Source organism: Prunus dulcis, chromosome 4 (genome assembly GCF_902201215.1).
Source record: "Prunus dulcis chromosome 4, ALMONDv2, whole genome shotgun sequence".
In the NCBI taxonomy this organism is placed as follows: domain Eukaryota; kingdom Viridiplantae; phylum Streptophyta; class Magnoliopsida; order Rosales; family Rosaceae; genus Prunus; species Prunus dulcis.
In genome coordinates, this window is record NC_047653.1 from 3,488,584 (window position 1) to 3,503,858 (window position 15,275).

Genomic DNA, 15,275 nt, shown 5'->3' on the forward strand with positions numbered 1-15,275 from the left:
ACCGATTTTTCCCCGCAAACAAAACCACTCTCCTAATTTCTTTTTCCCACGACACCAAAAACAGGGTTTGAGAAGGAAAAGAAAACAACCGTTTTCCAAAGAACGCAGACTCAGAAATTATCATTTGAAGAAGTAACAAAACAAACTAACATCATAAATTTCATTTTAGGAAGATTGGAAATTAGGACCACATATACCATTTCAAGTAAAGGTTGGTTTTTGGTTGTAAATTAGTCAAGGGAAAGAAACCAACTTCATAAACTGTGTGTCTGATGTTGGTTTTGCGATGACAGCCAATTCTTGAGTTGAGTCTGTCTCATTTTGGGTCCTGTCCTGCAACAGACAGGACAGGACAACCTCAAATCTGGATTGTTGGACCAAGTTGTAATGATGACCTATCAAGGTTGGTGCACATATGACCAAAACTAGTTCCTTCATGAGCAAGATTTACAGGAGCTGAAGGAAGAGCACCATCCAGTTAGGAGGATATGTCCCCTTTACACCCCATACCTTTGATTTGGATGACTTTGAAAATGGACCCTTTCTCCTCTCATGCCTTTATTCACACGCAAGCCTTTGGATATGACTTAATCATTAATCTAAATTCAAAACGACTAATAATTGCAACGTTTAAGTTTCTAAAAAACCTGTAGAACCCTTCTGTCAAAAATCCATTTTGCATGAGACAGACATTTAAAAGAAACCAAATTCATGTTTTGTGAGAGTTTTATTTGTATTTTTATGACTTGGTTTTTTCAAGCTTTATCTTTTTTGGTTGTTCTGAGTTTGCAATCTTAGTCGGAATGCCTATGCCAAAGTTTCTTCAATCATGCGTTATCGTTAGTGGAAATGTACTAGATTGTCTTAATTTTTATGTAACATCGTTTCGTCATTATAATGGCGCTTTGTGATTAGCTTGTATTGGCCATTTGTGACTAATGACTTTTTTTGCTAAATTATGAATGCAATCCCAGAATTTCTAAAAGAAAAATAAAAGGAACCAAATTCATGCTAATTATGATATAACTATGTGCTCTAAAAAATTCTCTGGTAATTGATGTTAATTTCCCTTAAATCTTTTCATCAACTCTCTATCAACCCTTGATTACTTCCATCAACCTCCGGTCGTGCCTTAATCTCACCTCCTTTGCAACTTAATTTTCTGCCTTAATCTTATACAACAATTATTCTTCTTCAAACCCCTAAATTTACAATTAAGCTGTCTTTATCCTTGTTGTATTAGCTTAATTAATTCATTTGCATTCTAAATTGGGCTTTTGCACAAAATTTCTAAGGCCCCAACTTTCTGATCAGCCCAACCCAATTAATTCACAGCTCTTTTACATTCAACTACTCTGGCCCACTATCCTAGTCTTTTTGACCAAAGTAGAAAGACAAAATTCAGGACCAAAGACAAAGCACAAAAGGCAAAAGGGCTCCCATAGATTTTATATCTACACAGTGAATATGACCAAAAAGGACCATGTATACATACCCGAGACCTCTTTGTTATCTGTGCTCCAAACAAGCAAAACACATAAAACCTTGAAAATATAAATTGTAAGGACCATTCCATTATGTAATTGAAGAAGCTTGCATCCCATCTTTTTATTTTGGGGTACTTTTTTATTGAGATGGGTAATAGTATATTAAACTCATATACACTACACAGATTTTAGAACTCGAACTCAGAATCTCCTAGAAAGAGCATTTGTTCTAAACCACTACACTAATTGATCATTTGCAGCTTGACTCCATCTTCAAGCCTAATAGGTGTTTTAAAACTCAGACAATGACACGAAAGTGAGCTACTCCTAGACATCCTATCCTTGACATACATTCTACGTAGTCTCAATTAATGAATTGGCTTGATTTTGTTCTGTCCAAAAGAACAGAAGATTGAAGAGGGTGCAGTTTTTATTAATGAGAAGCTACTCGAATTTGTGGGGCTACTATGTAATAGAGGTCCTATAATGATGGGGCACATAGCTTTTCCAATTATAAGGCAAAAAAGTAGGAAAAAGTGCGTGAGTGGTCACAAGATTTAGGGCGGGCCTTTCTTTTGAAAAACACAACACAAAACCAGTAAGACGACCCACGTTCCTATTAACAGCCTAACTGCCCCTCTAGCTTCTGCTGTTGCTGCTGCTAGAGTCTCACTTCATCATTCATTATCCATCTTCCTCTCAGTTCCAAGCCATTTCCTTCTCTGCAATTGCAAGCAGTCCAAAATTCTTGAACAATTCTCCTCATCCCAACACAAGGGAATTTCAGATAGTCAGTGTCAAATTATGAAGTGGGGTAGCAAAAAGAAAAGGCCTCCACCTATTTCCTCTTCATCATCTTCTTCTTCTCAGCCTTTCTTGATTTCTCATGTTTTTCCCTCTTCATGGCTTTCAAAGTTCAAGCAGAAGAGGGGCAATTCAGAACCAAAACCCAGTAAAGTAAATAGAAAAGGGAAGCAGAATTCTCCATCTTTGGGTTCACCAAGGTGTGCTGCTGCTAAGGGTGGTGGAAGATTCTATGGTGTAGTTGATGATGATGATGATGCATTTTGGAGACTATCTTTTGGCGAAGATAGTGCTGAAGGGAAGAAAAACAGAGGGGTTTTGAGATCGGTTTGGTTTGATTCAGATGATGAGTTTGAAGTTCAGCCCTCCAGTCGTGGAAGCTGTCAAACAAGTGATAGAATAGTGAAGGGAAGATATTTGTCTCAGAAGTTGAAGGGCATGCAGAAAAGTGGGAATGCTAAAGAGTGGAAATTGAGGAAGGAAAACAGAGAACTTGAAGGAAAGAAGTTGTTGAAATTAGAAAGAGATGCAGATAAAGCAGAGACATCAACAGAAACAGTAGAAAGTGATGAGGTGGAAATGTTAGCGGCAAGAAAATTTTGGGCAACTGAGACTGATGCAAGAAAACATCAGTATGTATCTTCACTGAATTCAAGAAATTCAAGTCTAAAAACAATTCAAGAAGAAGCTTTGAACTTGGAGACTGAAGAGCCTTCTGAAGAAAAACAGACTTCAGATTGGCAAAAATTGAAAGAACGGAAAATACAAGAGGTGAAGTCAAAGAGTGAGAAACATAGGAAATCTCTCTACATAAGCAGGGAATTACAGAGGAGAAGAACAAAACGGAGTTGCAAAGTCAGAGTTTGTTCTCCAAGAACAGCTTCAAGGGTTGAAATCTGTAAAATTAAAGCTCTTGAAAACATGACGAAAGCGAAAATGAAGATGAAAAGGGTGGCTAAGGAGGGAGCAGTGCAGCAGGTAAGAACAGGCTTGAATAGCTTTGCAGTGGTAAAGTGCTCATTTGACCCACAACAGGACTTCAGAGATTCCATGGTTGAGATGATTGTGGAGAAAAAGATAACCCAGCCAGAGGATCTGGAAGAGCTCTTAGCTTGTTATCTGACCCTGAATTCTGATGAATACCATGATCTCATTGTCAAGGTATTCCGGCAGGTATGGTTCGACTTGAATCAGGCCAGTTTCAGTTCTGAATTACAGAACGAACAATGTAGCAGTGACTGATTTCTCTTTAGCTAATTATAGCCAAACTTGTAATCAAATTGTAATGTGGTAGATATAACTGTTATGTTTCTAAATGCATGAACTCTGCACTTCTAGCTTTGATCTTATCGCTTCAAATTTGTGAAGTTTAGCAACCGATGACAATGCAGGATTACAATGTGTACAAGATGCACAAATGTGAGGAAATAGCTAAGGTGGCAAACCCAGTTTCAATCTTCGAACCCACAAAAATCCATACAGACGATCAAATCAATAGTAAAATGTCACTTGATTGAGAGGAACCTATAACCACAAGAGTCAAGACTTTATCAATATTAGGAACGCAAAAGGGTGCAAAAAACAAAAACCATGAAATATATGAGTTCGGAATTAAATAATTTTCCACAAATAGTCGGGTGGACCATGGAGCCTTTGCCGAATAGAGGACCTGGAGCAACTGGTTAACAGTATGCAAGTTCTGTAACATTCCAAATTCAAGCAAATTGTGCAAGCTGCCAGACCTTGCATTAACTCATTGCCCCAGTAAACAAAGCCCTATTGTAGCAAAGGAGGATGAGATTAGAAGGAAAAGCATGTGGGTTTTGGACCCAAAAAAAAAAAAAGCAATGAAATGTTATTATTTGATTTTCACGATATAAGAATAGTAACAAGCATATACTAAAAAACAAGATTTTAGTAAAGATGGAATCAAGGGAAAGATGAACTCAAACATAGAAGATATATTTATAACCAGAACAAAACATTTATGCCTAAGAGCATGTAACATGTGAGCCACTGGGCATCAAAATCCCAAATAAAATAACTAGTATCACGTTTTCTCTACTGGAGTAAGATGCCCCATTTGTTCTGTAAGGTTATTTACATTCCTCATATTCCACCACAACTTGCCATGATCAGCAGGTTTGCTTTCGTTCTTTCTACCATCAGTATCCCTTTTTTCCAACTGAACTTCCTGAGCTTCCACTGAACCAGGATTCTCAGTCAAGAAGTGTTCCCAGAATACGTCATTCACGCCAGTTGGCGCGGAAGCAGTGATTCCAGATGTTTGTTCTTTTGAGGAAGTAGGCTCAGGAGGTACAGTTGCAGCAGGCTCAGGAGCAACAACTACATCAGGTTCAGAATTCATGTCAATTCCCGGGGATTTAGGCTGAGCGTCAACATTAAGTTGTATTGAAGATATAACTGCGCTTTCGACACAACTTGTAGACTCATCCAACTCCACGTTTGAAACAACCTGAATATGAGTCTCTCCAACATCAAAAATGGTATCTTCCCAAAATGTTAGGAATGACTCCAACTGCTCCAACTTTTCCATATCCGCATTTTCTCTAATACCAGCTTGTGAACTTGCCACCTGATTATTTCCATTGCTCGCTTCATCATAAGACCAACCGATTCTTGGCAACCTTCTCTTTCGCCCATGGATTTCCAATTGCGGAACAGGATTGGAGGCAATCCCGGGTTTCTGCAAAACCCGGGCCACGAAACCGGCCATGGTTTGCTGCTGCCTTTCCATGTGTTGCAAACGTTCCTTCAAGAACTGGATTTGCAACTCCAATCCCTGCCGCTCCTGCTCATGCCGCTGTAACTCCACCCCAAGGCGTTCTTTCTCATGTTTAAGCCTCTCGATTTCATCCTTCATGCTCTGCCTTTCAGATTCGGATAAGGAAGTCCCATTCCCCTGGACTTGGAGATTCTGCAAAGAGTGACTATGAACCGGCTTTCGTCTATGGATATTCTTCATAAGGTGTGGCTGACCTCTGATAAAATCGTCATTGGCAAATTCCCATTGTTCCGGATCAATTTTTCTAAAACCCTATTGTAAGCATTTAAATCAAATTAAGGAACTAAAAAACTATAAAGATATGATAAATACCAATGTAAAAACAACTGAAGCTGAATGAAAGTAGAAACTTGATTGACTTACGTATGTATTGAGCTGCCTGATGAAGCTAGAGAAGTTGTTGTGCTTGAAGAACTTTGGCAGCAAATCTCTGGCAAACTCCGGCGGGTTCCAAACAATAAAGCTCTTGTTACTGGCACTCCAAGACACAATTGAATCGGTTGAAGCATCATCCACCATATCATAGGTCTTGGAAAGGAAAGGCGGCAACGAGCTGGCGCCACCTTGAACTTCATCCATCCTAATCAATCCCCCAAAATCACCAACCCAAATCCGAAACCCAGTATTAAATCATCAACCACTTCTCAAAACTCCAAAATCACAGGCAAATTAACTCCTTCAAGCTGTCCTGTATATGCAGGACCAAGAATTCAATCCAGAAACCTCAAATTTCCACTCTTTCAACCCAAAAACCGAAACTTTGCAAGGAATTAAGGGAACCCAAGATCCCGCTTGAAAAGCCTTTGAATTCCCACCTGTGAAGGCCTTACCTTTCCAAGGAATTAGGGGAACCCAATTGAAAACCCATTGATTTTCCACCTGGGGTTTTGAAATTGAACCAAATTAATAAAATAAAAATAAACCAATGGAAGACTGGAAAACTGTAATTAATTAGCTGATGGCCAGAAGTCTGGGTTCAGTCAAAACCCAAAGAAAATGGAAGGCAATTGACCATAAATCCCCTGATAATTTCAACTAAGCGTGTGCCCCAAACCTACCGTAATAATCGAAGTCCTAGACACACAATAATTGGCGGTTACCGCAATATTATACCCCAAAAAAACCACATATTTGTTTCTAGTTGGAGAAGTTCAAGAAACCAAAGTCGCATTTTTGACGAGTCGTTTGCTTGTTGCAACAGTTCCACAGACTACAATTCAGTTCCCATTTCAAAGTCAGAAATTTTGAAAATCAAAGAAGAAAAAAACAGAGAGAGAGAGAGAGAAAAACAGAAAGCTTGGAGCAAAAGCAACAAGAAATTGATAAGAATAGAAAGGGACAGGAACTAGAGAAGTTGCAGAGAAGAGACGGCTGATTGGCTTCGCAAGCAAAGGTCACCAGTCGACGACCCCGAAACCCCAAAACGATTCGTTTTCGCTTCTGAATTTTCGAATATTTTGGGATCCTGGTTCTCGGAACGCGTAAAGAATTTTATTTCCCACGGAATTTTATATTACCATAAAGAATAAATACAATAAAATATTTTTCTTTTTTTCCTTTTTAATTATTTCGAATATTCGGATTAGGTTAGCTTTATCCTTCAATCTGAAATGGACTAATGGACTTGGAGACGACATTGTCTCTGTTGTCGTTTATGTATGGGAAGGTACGGTGACGTGTATGCTTTGGTGGTGCTACATTCAAGGGATCTGCAACCAATTGGGGATGCGTAAGGCCGAGTTTGTTTAATCAAAAGCACCACGGGAGGCGGTTTTTTAAAGGAAAGGTAAGCATCGTGTAACGTCTACCGTACACGTGGTTTGACGATATCGCGTTACGCCACAACACGTTTTGTTGGATAAGTATGAATATGTGTGTACTTTTTATTTAAATGCGACTTTAGGGTAGGTGATATTTTTGTATTTATGGGGAAATATTTGACGATGTGTCCTATAAAACATAGAGTATTTTGTGATTTAATTTTAAAGTATACTTTGTCCCTCTCTAATCGCACGGGGATTAGCGGTCACTTTGACTTTTAGGAGTTTAAGCATACAAAAATGACAATAACTAATCCAAATATTTGCATAATCGAGCTACTCAATCGACCTAATTATACCTAATTTAGGAGCAATTATAGTTTAAAGATAAGCGGGACCCTAGTTGGATACAGGTTTGACACGTCTGAGAGTTCTCTTTTGTTCTGCAGGCTCAACTTCATTGATTTGGAACCTATGGAGAGTGGTTAAAATTCTAAAAATAAAATAATGTCTATAAAATGTAACTACTTTACGCAAATTAATTTCTCAAGATTATATGATATTTTACGTTTTACTTTCACGCTAGGGATTAAATATGGCCCAGAAAGGGGTTTGACTTGGACAAAATTCCAGCCCACCTATGGCTTAATGGTTAGGACTTGGGCTTAAGAACGTTCAAAAAGATGAGGCAGAGCCTATGGACCAGTAAGTAACCACCAGTTTCCCGCGCAGAATAATATCTTACACTCATTTTGAGAAGGCAAATTAATTAATTTTTTCTTTTTTATACATGCGAAGGGGATGATGCAAAAGATAGAACCTCGTAAATTTAAATGTTCTTAACCAACGAAACTACATATTCTTTACAATTTATTCTTTATTGCATAATTTTGATGCAAAACTCGCCTTTTCTCAATACATCAAAAAGAAATTTAGGTATATAGATTACGTCAAAAGATAAAACATTTCACCTAATTTTCTTCTTATGTTCTTCACTCAATATCCAAGTTATTTCGGATATTTGAATCATTTATGTTTCATAATTTGCACGTGTTTAATTTTAGATTTAATAGTCATATTAATAAAATAATAAAATAACAACCGAAAAAATCAAGTTATATAATTTTTTTAATATACTTAAAGCTTGTATCTCATCAACGATCAGAAATCACTCACGATTTTGTAACTTTCAACTTAGTAAAATCCAAGATAGAATACATAGCACAAAGCAAAAGAGTGTACCAATAAAGAGAATTATGGAGAGCTGAAATTGAAGAAATGAAACAGTGTCTCTGGTGCCTCGTGGGTGGCGGGCATATCGGGCATCACATGGGCCCACCGATGGGACTGACATGATTAACGTTATATATAGGACGGTGGTCCCCACCACCACCACCACCGCCACTATACCATACCATATCATATCCCACGAATCCACAATCGGTGCCACGCACCATGGGGCAGCAGCAGCATTACACAAAAGCAACTCTCTCCTCCTCTTGTACACTTGTCAATTAAAAAAAAGAAACGAAAAAAATCAAATTCAAATCAGTGGCGGACCCAATGCCACGGCCTCCAATCGGGTTTGATACGCTGGTTGAGTCCGCGGCGCACGTGTAGTTGGTTGAATTTTGGGGCGATGGACGACCCGTCGTGTTATTAAATATATGGGGGGCTCACTGCTCACAATCTTTCAATAATAATATCTTATCTTATGCGATGTTGTAATTTGTAACCAAAGAGCAAGCTACCAAAACATTGCAGCTTGCTTGTCCCACCTTACAATTTATTAAAATTGCAACATACAAATCACATCAAATTCTAATATCCTAAATTTGGTTATTTCACTGAAACATGGTGCCCTTCAAGCAAAGATGACAATTTTATATTGATTTTTTCTTCCTTAATGGGGTGGGTCGCGGAATTCATTTCCCAACGAAAGTGGAGATGAGGAATTCCCGATATGAATATTGCAGGTATGAAGACGGAGATAGGGGAAAAAAGCTTAACGAGAATGGGAATGAGAATGGCATACCCACCTCGAATTCGACCCATTATCATCCCTACTTCAAGCCCAATAAAATAAAGAGTAATGCTATAAGTTCCAATAATACACAAATCTATAAACAACATAAGACACTAAATTGTGAAGTCCTGTGTAAAGTCTTCCTCACTATTTAATATGCACAACTACAACGGAATTCAAACTTAATAATTAAGAATTCACTATATAATAAATATAGAGTCTACGTATTATGAAGTTACGAACCCAATATATTATTTTTCTCGTTAACAATATATCATCTATAAATAGCACACAAAAAAGCCATATGCTAATGATCGAGCATGAAAGCTCTACGAATGCTACCGATTAATTGAGACTAAACTCATCTTTTGTAAGTTTTATTATGAAGTGAGGAATGAGTTGTTATGTTATAATGTTAAATTGCATATAATATTAGCAATCAAACCATTATGAGTCACAACACAAATTGTGTGACAAATAATCTTTGATAAGACTTGTAAGATTGTGAATGCAAGCATTTATATATATGTGATGAGGTAAGGACTTATGTAACAATAAAGTATTGAATGTCTATGAGTTTATGAAGCACACCTGAGTTACAAAGTGGGCAGAAACCACCTGGGGTCCACACCGAAGAAATAGGAAATGAACCATTGTATAAAAAAGGGAGCACAAGGCAAAAAGACACAGATGGTGAGCAGGAGGAGGAGGGTACATTGCCAATTCCATCAATGAGAAGCTATAATTTGGAAGGTGGCGCATAGCAGGAGATACATATGGGCCCCACCTCAAAAGCCCACCCTTCTCTGCGCGCTAAAAATAGATAACCAGCGCCAGCATTAGTCACGTGATCTCAAACCAACAGATAAAGACTCAGTCAGTCTACAGTATATTAGAACAACAAATTTATTGAGAAAGAAAATAACACTGTTTTATTATTTATAATCAGTTATAATATATTAGGTGTGATAATTTCTTACTTAATGTATCATAATTAATTAAAAATAACAAAACAATGACATTCTGTTTCACACAACAAAAGGAGAAGAAGAGGAGGGGGAGAGATAGTGCGGCAAAGGCCAAGTACCAACTAACACACAGAAACAAACTCACACTCACGCATCACACAAACTGACAAATGACAAAAGTGGCAGCAGTAGCTACAGCTACCTGAGACATCCCCACGCTGTGTTGTGGCCACCGCAACCGCACGCCGGCATGCAACCAGGCCCCGCCGCTCCTTTACCTGGCCCCCACCTCCCCCCTCACCCCCAAACAAGCAATCACAACTCTGGGTCCCATAGTCCACTCCCTCCTCCAATCCAATCAATCCTTCTCATGTTTGACTTTTTCATTAGAGCTACACCTCTCACCTAGCTTATAGTAATACAATTAGCCACGCTACTCCACATAGTCCTAGCCTAATTAAAGCATATAACCAATTTCATTAATTTGGTGTATTGTTGTGTGAATACATAGTAGGAAATCATGAGTGAATCAATAGTTAGATATCGTAAACAAGCAACTAGACAAATTCCATTAATAAGAAAAAGAGAAATACAGTTAAATTAATAGCTTTAGTCGGTGCGTGCAAACAAATATTTTATTCATTTAAAATTAATATGAAAAGGATAAGTTAAATTTGGATATTTTCAAACATTAGACAATTGTGCGTAGTACTACTAAACTATGCTTAAACCCTTGCACCACTCGTAGTTTAATCTCTAATGTTTTGGTATTAGTTGAATTAGAAGCCTAGTCCAACACTCCAATTAGCATGAACCAAAAAAGATTAAGGTCAAGGTGGATTTGTCAAAATTAGGCAACCTGGTCAAGTGAATGCGACCGTTTGAAAAAAAATATGATGGTCCACAGATACCATTATCATGACAAGCCTAATCATAACCTTATCCCCCTTCCCTTTACATACCCAATTTCCCATTTTACCCACCATTCTCCTTAACCCATAATCACTTGTGCTGGTTGGCTGGCAGAGGGAAAATACATGGATCCAGAAGCAATTATTATCAAGTCCTATAAAAAAAAATATCCAAAACGACACCGTTTTATCGTAGTGTTGTACATTACCTGGTCGCAAGTAGCGGCCGCGAAGGACCACCCCGCCCTTTTTAAAAAGCCTAAACACGTGTTAAGGCCCGTGATTCCGGAGTCAGAGCCAACAAAAACAAATAAAAAGAAGAGACTGCCACTCTCGTAATTTACCAAATCAACAATGGCAATTACATTCTCCCGTTGTATTTAGCTCTCACCCTCCCCCAAAACCCCCCCTGTCTCTCTCTCCTCTCTCCCTTTTTCGCTCTTTATTATTAAAAACCATTCTCCAAACAGAAACCGCCAATTCCCGGTTTGCCGGCCGGTTCGCGCCACCGATCGTCACACTCCGTTCGGGTTAGTCCGTTTGGCTCCCGAGAAAACCAGAATCGCCACCGAATGATGACGTCGGGAACGAGAATGCCGACGTGGAAGGAGAGAGAAAACAACAAGAAGAGAGAGAGGAGGCGCAGAGCCATCGCCGCGAAGATCTACTCGGGCCTGAGGATGTACGGAAACTACAAGCTACCGAAGCACTGCGACAACAACGAAGTCCTCAAAGCTCTCTGCAACGAAGCTGGTTGGACCGTCGAAGAAGACGGCACCACTTACCGAAAGGTATATATAGTTCCTTCATCCTTGCTCTCTCTCTCTCTCTCTCTCTCAAATTCTCCAAAGCCATTTTTGCTCAATTCGCTTGCGGTAATGTTAAAATGCGCCGTGGCGTTTGAAAACACCGCTTCCGATCCTATTTTTCTTTTGTGCTTTTTGAAACTCTTGCTTAAGGTAGCTTAATTAAGCAGCGGATTTTGTAATCAGTCTGGCGCCGATCGGTGTGATCGATGGTTCAGATTGAATCTGGTGATTGTTTTACTTGCTTAATTTCTGAGTTTAATAATCTCAGCTAACGGCGTACGTTAGATCGTTAATGTCGAGCGGGTCGCACGAAGCACGAGGCTCTTAGAGATTCGTTCGATTCTTTTCTATGAAAACGATGAACGCAATACTCAGAGACCTGCAAGCCTTTCTCGTGTGACCAAAATACCCCCGCTAGATTAACGAAATGAGAGACTCTCAATTGGGGGCATTTGGGTCTTTGTCGAGGGTATTTTCGTCATTTGGGATTCTTCCCACCTCCAACTTTCACTTGGATTTAATACAACCGAATGTTCTCTCTCTCTTTTATCAGTCTGTTGACTGTTTTTTTTCTCTCTGCTTCCGATTTCTGAGCTCGTGGCTAAATTTGCGTGAAAGTGAAAACCTTTTCTTTATCTCTCTGCTTTCTTTTTCTTCTTTTTACTGCTCAAAGACTTACTGTGTCCGTGTTTCGTCATTCCCAAAATTGCCACTTCACCCGCCTTAACCGGTCGTGAGACAACGAGGGCAATTTGGTCTTTCGACGCTCAATGGGTACAACGACCAAGGACTTTTATTTATTTGTTTTTTTCTTTTCTGGAATTCTATGGCCTGTTTCCGAGATTTACGGGGCAATCACAGTACTTTCCCGTTGGATTGAGAACATGGCATATGATGGTTTGTGGGCCGGTGTTTTACTCTTTTTTTAATTTTGGGTTTTATTATAATTTATAATAATGAGGCTTTTTAAATTTAGAATTAATTTTTATTTGAAAAGTGGAAATTTTGCTTGGTGATTAAAATCGGGGGCAGCCCAACCAAAAGAGGTTTATGAGAGGAAAGGATGATTTCTTGTTGGAAATCCTTGGATTCCTTTTTTTGGTTAAAATTGTAATTGCAATCTTTAAGACGGTAAAGCGTGTGTGTGGCTTTAGATTGTGATGAGAGGGAACATGTTGGGCGATGGCGTGTCGTGGAGGGGCCGCGTAACAACTAATACGCAGCCGCTGTTTGACATTATTGTCTCTCTTAATTCGGTCTTCATCTGAATCTGAGTGCAATTACATTTTTGCCACCATTCCCCTATTAAGGGTGGCCTAATTTTATGTAGGCAGGTTGTGTTTTGGGAGAAACAATTCTTTTAGTTAATGAGGCTCCTTTTTTATATAAAAAATAGAAGCCTATGTTTTGGTAGAGAAAAAGAAAACATAGCAGCAGAGCATAAAAGAAAACATAGCAGCAGAGCATAATCAATCAAGGACAAATTTTCAGCTTTAATCAACTAAGGTCTTAGGAAAACACTGAACTTACCCTGGCTTGCTTCCTCTTATTAGCGATGAAATAGAGTAACAATTCTCAGTCTACTAGGAAATTGCGTGTTTCGGCATTTGAAGTACTTAGGATCTTTGCAACACCATTTTTCATGTGGTTAGGCTTTAAGATTTTCCTCAAGTGAAGTTCAAACCAATTCAGAATCTCAGACTTTTGATGAATATTTGTATAATTTTGTCTCACAATAGGTGATATGTTCATTGTTGCAGGGATGCAAACCTGTGGATCGCATGGACATAATGGGAGGATCTACATCAGCAAGTCCATGTTCTTCATACCAGCCAAGTCCATGTCAATCCTACAATCCAAGTCCTGCCTCTTCTTCATTTCCAAGTCCAGCTCGCTACCCCGCAAATGCAAACGGCAATGCTGATGCCAATTCTCTCATCCCATGGCTTAAAACCCTCTCATCAGGTTCATCATCTGCTACATCCAAGCTTCCCCAACTCTTCATTCAAGGGGGTTCCATAAGTGCTCCAGTCACTCCACCACTGAGCTCCCCAACTTCCCGAACTCCTCGAACCAAAAGTGACTGGGATGAAGCAGTGGCTGGCTCAAACTGGGCAGGGCAGAATTATCCTTTCCTGCCTTCATCCACCCCACCAAGCCCCGGTCGCCAGGTTCTGCCTGATTCAGGATGGCTTGCTGGACTGCAAATTCCCCAGAGTGGCCCATCATCCCCCACATTCAGCCTTGTCTCGAGAAACCCTTTCAACTTGAAGGAGGCTTTGTCGGGTGGAGGGTCTCGGATGTGGACTCCAGGGCAAAGTGGAACATGTTCGCCAGTAGTTGCTGCAAGTGTTGATCACAGTGGAGATGTTCCAATGTCAGATGGAATCGCAGCGGAGTTTGCATTTGGCAGTAACACATCAGGATTAGTGAAACCATGGGAAGGTGAAAGGATTGAGGAATGTGTATCAGATGATCTTGAACTAACTCTTGGAAGCGCTAGAACCAGGTAAGTTGGAATCGAATTCGTGGGCGAATGGATCCAACTGTTTCAAGAGTTCCTCAACTTTACTGGTTTTGTTTGTTAAGGACCTTGTGTTGGTGCTGCAGATGAGAGAATGAATTGGGAGAGAACCGTTTATGGGTCCCTTGATGCAGGTTCTTCCTTCTCTTCATGCCAAGTTCCACTTCATGTCCCAGGGTGTTTTAGTGGGTCAGTTAGAAGTACAGTGAGTAGGAGCAGCTGTTTTCTTTTTCTTTTTTCTACTTTTATTTTTTCCTTAACAAAAGAGCACTAAAAATTAAATTATAAATAGTTCATGGTGGTGTTTTGCCCCTTCTGTTAAATTCATTCTTCCATTTTATTCTTCTTTGTCATTTTTTTTTTCTCCACATAACATTGGAAGGATTCATATATGATCTTGGTTTGTTTGTTTGTTTGTTTGGGATTTGTGATTGAGTCTGATTTTGGAAGTGAAGACTAACTCATTGCCTACAAGTTCTGACCTCTTCAGCTCAATAGCATGTTTGGTTAACATGCCTGCCATTTTATTACTAAAAATTGCATTTTATATAAGTATGAATTGTAAGAAGACAAGCCTTTTATTAGATTGAGATGTACCCCTAATATATAACGCAATATGCATTATCTGTCATTATCATCCTGTTTCTGCTCTCTATAAGCTTCAACTCCTCCATCATTCTGTCATCCACAACACAAAACAGTGTGCTATCCAATTTTGAAAAGATTCAAACGCTCAATTTTGTAAGTTGCAAGCCACAAACAAGCGCAAAGCAATACTCACATGATCACATCCAGTTAAACATGCACACAAACACATAACATCAAGAAAACCCAATTCAAAAAAGAAAAGAAAAACCGAAGTTCGAGTGGAGGGACGAGAAATCCGAAACTCTAGAAGCCAATGCCTCGGGCTCAACCTTAGAATTTGAGCTTTTGGGGACCCTCCATTAGCTTAACCAAATCAAGCTTCGTTTTTTATGTTCTTGTTCTGCATGTACTATCCATGAAGGCGGTGGCTTCATGAACAATATTAGGGAGGATTTTTCCAAGGGACTGAGGGAGGCCGACAGAGGCCAATTTATCTGCAACGTTTTTATAAGGGAACTAATAAACATTGGAAATGCAGAAGCGTTTTGAATTTTCATAATTACATTTCTCTCTCTCTCTTTCCTTTGAATTC

The 15,275-nt window shown here is 39.2% G+C and overlaps 3 protein-coding genes across 4 annotated transcripts; 2 read left to right on the forward strand and 1 right to left on the reverse strand.

The window, feature by feature from the left end:
• The first annotated feature begins 2,096 nt into the window (after positions 1 to 2,096).
• On the forward strand, positions 2,097 to 3,640 carry LOC117624517 (transcription repressor OFP5). Its single transcript, XM_034355811.1, has one exon. It carries the CDS (start codon positions 2,292 to 2,294, stop codon positions 3,531 to 3,533), a length of 1,242 nt encoding a protein of 413 aa, XP_034211702.1. The 5' UTR covers positions 2,097 to 2,291; the 3' UTR covers positions 3,534 to 3,640.
• Positions 3,641 to 4,222: 582 nt separating this feature from the next.
• LOC117624518 (heat stress transcription factor A-4c-like) lies at positions 4,223 to 6,583 on the reverse strand. The gene is made up of 3 exons (XM_034355812.1): positions 6,156 to 6,583; positions 5,461 to 5,976; positions 4,223 to 5,349 (listed from the first exon to the last, which is right to left on the reverse strand). The coding sequence occupies exons 2-3, from the start codon at positions 5,674 to 5,676 to the stop codon at positions 4,342 to 4,344; spliced, it is 1,224 nt and encodes a 407-aa protein (XP_034211703.1). The 5' UTR covers positions 5,677 to 5,976; positions 6,156 to 6,583; the 3' UTR covers positions 4,223 to 4,341.
• Positions 6,584 to 11,057: 4,474 nt separating this feature from the next.
• LOC117626076 (BES1/BZR1 homolog protein 4-like) lies at positions 11,058 to 14,448 on the forward strand. Of its 2 annotated transcripts, XM_034357720.1 has the most exons (3): positions 11,058 to 11,553; positions 13,332 to 14,080; positions 14,182 to 14,448. In XM_034357720.1, exons 1-3 carry the CDS (start codon positions 11,335 to 11,337, stop codon positions 14,183 to 14,185), a joined length of 972 nt encoding a protein of 323 aa, XP_034213611.1. In that variant the 5' UTR covers positions 11,058 to 11,334; the 3' UTR covers positions 14,186 to 14,448. The 2 variants fall into 2 exon arrangements, with proteins under 2 accessions (XP_034213611.1, XP_034213610.1); XM_034357719.1 differs by having other exon boundaries at positions 13,332 to 14,448.
• Positions 14,449 to 15,275: the final 827 nt, after the last annotated feature.